Source organism: Eumetopias jubatus, unplaced genomic scaffold (assembly GCF_037043125.1).
Source record: "Eumetopias jubatus isolate StellerSeaLion01/CBP00866 unplaced genomic scaffold, mEumJub1_p1.0 scaffold_9, whole genome shotgun sequence".
NCBI lineage: Eukaryota > Metazoa > Chordata > Mammalia > Carnivora > Otariidae > Eumetopias > Eumetopias jubatus.
Window position 1 is genome coordinate 65647278 of NW_028274815.1, and position 6000 is coordinate 65653277.

The 6000-nt window shown below is 38.6% G+C and overlaps 1 protein-coding gene across 1 annotated transcript in view; it reads right to left on the reverse strand.

Annotated features, from left to right (window-relative positions):
• The window catches only part of CFAP36 (cilia and flagella associated protein 36), a 29012-nt gene extending 24031 nt beyond the window's left edge, over positions 1 to 4981 (reverse strand). The window contains exons 1-3 of the mRNA XM_028104097.2: positions 4656 to 4981; positions 1791 to 1855; positions 921 to 1022 (exon numbers count right to left, since the gene is read on the reverse strand). Coding sequence (XP_027959898.1) covers positions 921 to 1022; positions 1791 to 1855; positions 4656 to 4770 — 282 coding nt within the window. The 5' untranslated portion in view covers positions 4771 to 4981. The remainder of the gene's footprint in view (positions 1 to 920; positions 1023 to 1790; positions 1856 to 4655) is intronic.
• Positions 4982 to 6000: the final 1019 nt, after the last annotated feature.

A 6000-nucleotide genomic window follows, 5' to 3' on the forward strand; every position in this document is an offset into this window, starting at 1 on the left:
CAATGAGATAATACATGTCAAGTGCCTAAAACAGCAGCTAACATGAGCCCTCAGTAAATATTAGTTACAAATACACATAACATCTAATTCAAACCAGCACTGCAGAACTAATGTGACAATAAAAGTAGTTTCAGGGGCACCTGGGTGGCTCAGTTAAGTGTCGGACTCTTGGTTTCAGCTCAGGTCCTGATCTCAGGGTTGTGAGATGGAGCCCCATGTCTGGCTCCCTGCTCGGCACGGAGTCTGCTTGGGATTCTCTCTCTCCCTCCCTCTGCCCCTGCCCCCTGCGTTCTCTCTTTCTCTCTCAAAATAAATAAATAAATAGATCTCTAAAAAAAATTTTTTAATTAAAAAAATAAAAATAGTTCCAAGAGAAGGAAGCCCCAGGAACTGTGTACTATAGAACTGCTAAGATTAAAAAAGGGGCAACTGAAAAACCATCAGAGATCTATGTAAATAAAGCAGTAGTATATAAATAAAATAGAACAGTTTATATAAATAAAAACTGTGATGTATTATAGTTCTGCATTCAGAAAGTTCCTTTTTAATTGCATTAGTTCATTAATGCCTCAAATTATCATTTTTTGGGGGGGTGAGGGGCAGAGGGAGCAGGAAAGAGAATCCCAAGCGGGGTCCAGGCCCAACAGGGAGCCCCACACAGGGCTTGATCCCATGACTCAGATCATGACCATAGCTGAAATCAAAAGTGGAACGCTTAACCAACTGACCCACTCTGGGCGCCCCACAAATTATCATTTCTTGAGGTAATTATAGAAAAGAACGCACATGTGATGAATTAGCTTTTCACTCACACAATGTCTAAAATAGTATACTTCGACAATCAAATATAGCAAATTTAAGTGAAACCCTGGGCATTTTTATTAAAACTGTATGTTAGCAGAATGATAGAAAAGCAGAACCTGTGATGTACGGGTCTTTGCAAGAGGAGAAGTGCATGCTTCTTGAAATTGATCTTCATTAATTCCAATTTCTTTGAGGTAACTTTCCAGCAGCTTTTCAACCTAAAAACAGAAAGTATAATTTACATAGAAAAATTCCAAATGACAACTTTCATGTTAAGTGTTGAGTTTAGAAAAGGATACTCAAATGTTTGCTTGCAATTATTAATCTGCATAAAATTATATCATATAGCAATGACAATGTCTTTCACTAAAAAAACCCACAAACAACGAAAAGTTAAAATTTTTGCAGAGAATCAAATGAAATCTTATTTCCTCTACTTGAAATAATTGAAGTCAGGATTATGACAGTCAATGTGGTACAACTCTTCTGCTACTCAGAGGCATTTTTTAAAAATCACAAGACAACCATGGCAAATTAATAATTAACACTTCTCTAAATGCATCAACAGAAGATTAAAAATAAAATTTAAAGATTAGATGCAAGATCCCTTAAAATAGTTGTCCTAAATTCATTTCTTAGATTCTAGAGTAGAAGAGATAAGAAGTCAAAAGGATGAAATGCTCAGAGAAGCGTTAGGGCCTGATGGAACTGGTAGTACTATTAGGGTAGACTGGATTTTTTTTTTAATTCTTTTTATTTTATTTATTTTTTTTTTTAAGGAGGCTCTACTCCCAATATGGAGCTTGAACTCACAACCTTAAGATTAAGAGCCACATGTTCTACAGCAGAGCCAGCCAGGTGTACCAAGAATGGATTTTTTTAATTAAAGAATTTTAAAATGGAAAAAGTCCATGTTTTTAATTTAGAAAAGCTAAAATTAATATTATTTTAATTACCTTTAAAAATCAGTGGAAAAAAATACTCACTAGTTCTTTGTATTCCTGATGAATCTCTGTATAGGTCAATTTGCTTTCTTCTTCATCATCAAAAACTAAATTTAAAAGAAAAATATTATTATATAGTGTACAAAAACAAATCATTTCATTAATGCAAATATGGAAGTGCACTCCTTACATCTTACAGTAGAATTCTTGTTCTTATAACCTAGCTCTTCGGTTTTGAATTCTTGAATTAAAAAAAAACTATATGTATATATATATATATGATATATACATATATTTGTAATAATATATGTTATTCGTATAACATATAACAGTGTTTTTCCTACTTAAGATCTATTTCATATGTAAGACAAACGCTAATTTGCTATTTTCAATAATAAAAGGCAACAATTTCTTTATAAACTTTTAATGGAATATTATTAATAGTTTTTAAACATTAATTCCTTTTATAACAGGCTCCAGATTATGTTATATTTAAAATTTGCTGATGCAAATTTTACTGAGAGTGACTAGGCCATTTTTGCTCCATATAAATCAGTAATGAAATTAAAATAAATAAAACCAAAACAAATGTTTACTCAATGATCATATGTTTCATATGTCAAACAATGTGGATTAGAAAGATATATATTCCATCAAGAAGCTACAATCTAATTAGGGAAACACGCCAAATTCATGAATTGTTAACAATAAACTTTTTTTAATTCCCCCTAAATGATCTAAAATGCAAAACTAACTTCTTTAACTTTCTATTTAAAGCTCTTCAATGACTGTTCTTTGCCTAAATAATAAACGCAAAATCCTTAGAAGGCCAGACAAAACCTCCAAGTCTCATCTCCCTTCACTCCAAAACCCAAACTTTGCACTCTTAACATACACCACTACTTGGAATACCATCAAACATAACACGTGCAGTGCTTCAAACTCCTGTACATTTGCTCAAGTGTTCCTAGAAATTTTTGCCTTTACCTAATCCTCTTCCCTCAACTATTCTTCAAGACATTGCAAATGGCACATTCTCCAAGACCTGCCACCCACTCCCAACTCCCGGGCTGGTTAGATCCCTTCCTTTGAACTCTTAAAATAGTACCACATGCCTTCCTTTATTATAACACCTGACACTTTAGATTTAAATTCCATTTACCTGCCTGTCTTCCGCCACTAAATCATAAACTTCTCAACCACAAGGATTTTGTTTCATTCATCTCTCTATCCCCAGCTTCTGGCTCACAGACACTCCTCAGTAAGTGTTTATTGAAATAAATGCTGATATCACAGGTTGTACAAAACTCATCTTTAAAGAATAGCACACTGACAACCTAAAGTTACTCAAGTATTAACACTTATTTCAAGTGACACTAGGATGTTACTTCCACTTCTACTGGCATCTGCTCTATATAACACTGGGCATACACTCAATATAGCAGCAACTTAATTAACTGTTTCCAGTTAATTCTAAAACCAAATTACTACATTACATATGCCCTGTAAAATTACACAATCAGAGATGCAACCGCTTTTGACATTTGGGGATAAAAGGAGCAATGCTTTAAATTTTTTTCATTTTAGCATTTAGTCTCAGATCTATTGAAATAGATCTTAAGTAGGAAAAACAGTTATATGTTATACGAATAACATATAACAGTGTAAATAGAATCAAAAAAGTGACATAATTCTTTTTTTCTCCCAAAGGAGGTCAGAATTCCACATGCTTCATCTGTCTCAGAATTTTAAATTCTTAAAAAGATCATAAACAAAAATTATTTTGAACTTTAGAAATTATGCGTAAAAACAATACTTAAATACTCTCTGAATTTTGATTATGGCATAATTTTGATTATGGTAATGAAATGATTCAATGGTCAAACTAAATTTTATCTTTACCAGATTCATGGACCCTTAGGGTTGAAAGGACTCTTAAAAGGTCATCCAGGACAACTCATCATTTGATGGTTGAATTCCCCTCTATAACATCTCCATTAAGTTGCTGTCAAATCCATTTAAACACAGCTACTGTCTGGGGAACTCATTACCTTTTGAGGTAGGCTAACTTAACTGGGATACATTCCCCTATGGAGCACTTCCTTCATAAAAATTTGTCTGTGGCTTGTACCCACTGACCCTTACAAAACAAGTCTAAACCCTCCAACATAAGGCAGATGTTCAAATGATTAATGGATATTACTACCCTGCAAGTCCTGCCTGCTAAACAATCATTATATCAGTTGGGCATTCACTCATATGACATGGTTTCTAGCTCCTTTTCCGTACGTGGGCTCCAGTTTGTCTCCAAGAACTGAATGCAGAACTCTAAGTGTGAATGATCAGGGCCTGGGGGTCCTTTGCCCTCACAGGGAATATTATACCACCTTTATATACCTCACTTGTTAGAAGATAACCCCCATTTTTGGTATATCCGAGAGTCCGAGTGCTCAGGAAAGGCAAACAGGCCACTGGGTCGCCAGCTCTGGGCCTGCTGGAGTAACAGTATGCCCTCCCTTTGAGGTTAACTGTTTAGATCAGAAGGAACATAAGCAAACTGACATCTCTCCTCCCCAGTCCCTGGGGAAATTGTTGAAGCCCACCCAAACAGTGCACCTGCCCAAGGAAGAAACGTGCAGGATAAGGTGAGAGACCCAACATAGGATTGAAGTCTAATGATTTTCGGATGTGTGCTTGGGCCTAGGGAAAGGGGAGTCCCTGTCTTCAGTTCCGTGAAGGAAGACACTGGCGCAGTGATAGCAATACCTCCTACAAACCAGCTCTGAACCTGGCGGACAGGGGTAAAAGACCTGAGACATGAGAGATGATTCGTGGTGACCACCTTCCTGCCGATCGCCGGTCAGAGAGAGGCGAGAAAGAATTGTCGGTTCGAGATCTTATTTTTACCTTCACATTTCTGCTCCACAAAGTCCAAGATGGGGATGGACCAGTCCGGGCCTCGCAGGAACCCAGCGATGCTCTCCACTACCCATTCCACCTCATCCTCTTCTTCCGCAGCCATCCCGCTCTGCGGGGCGCCGCGGAACCGTAGGCCAGACCCCCGGAGCCTGCGTAAGGCTCTTGGGCCGCAGGGAGCCGAGACAGAATGGGAGAAGAAAGAGTGGTCCCCGCAGTGCCCCCCTGCTACCTGGACGAAACCTACAAACCAGTTAACGTAAAACGGTCGCTATGGCAACACGCGCAGCCGCCCCTGACAGCCTCCCGGAAGTGAAGCCTGCTTCCCTGGAGCCTGCGATCTCAGAGAGGGGCATTTGAAGAACGCTTCCGATTGGCTGGAACAGGACAGTAACGGATCAAAAGATAGCCTTCCGTCCATTGGCCCGGAGTTGCTAGGGCCGGGAGCAAAAGTGTAGCCATTGGTTGGAGGCCCTAGCAGGATTCGACGTTCCCTCTTCAGAGAAGTGCGTGTGAGCGAAGAAATGGCGCAGTGAGGTACACGCGGTGACGGGTCTTACCCCTGTAAGGTCTTCAAAGGCTTGGGTTCACCGTTGTATACCCTGCACCTCAGTGCCAACCATTTTTAAACCCACTGGCCCAAAAACCTTTGTAATAAAAGGGTTGTTTGAAAATATAAAGCCGAGCAACGCAGCTCTGTAAGACTTGCTGTTCGGCTCTATCTTTGTATCTCGTAGCTCCAGGCGGGTCTTTAACCTTTCATGGGTAGATAGAAAAAAACTAGAATTAGGAGATTTTCAACGGCAAAATCGAACTTAATGTTCATTTAAATAAATATTTACACAACCAAATCTTATGTCAGACAACACCTACTCAAATTTTCAAATTAGGGTCCATTGTGGAATGGGTCTTCAGAGGTCATTGCCTAGGCCTTCGGTGTCCCCAAATCTCTTCAAACAGCCTTATATATTGTTATATTAAGTTTTCAAGATCTAATTGTATCAATTCATGAATGAGGCAGCATCCCATCTGGCAAGTAGAGGAGAGCTCCAAAGGGCTACAGGAAAGGAAAGGTTTTTAAAGGCTTTTTAAAGGTTTTAAAGGTATGGAAAAAAGGACATTGTTAGCAAAGAATCCATTGTTTGAGGCAAGGTCACCCTCCTGAGGGGGACAGAAAGGGTGTTATCGGTAAATTTCCTAATGCTGACTGAGAAATTCCCATGTTGACTGGTTAGAGGTTACATTTCTAGGCTGAAATGACAGGTTAGGTTTTTTTAAGTGTTGGTTTACTGGTTCTGGGCCTTAACCTAAGTGACACCATTTTGGGCCTGTGGTT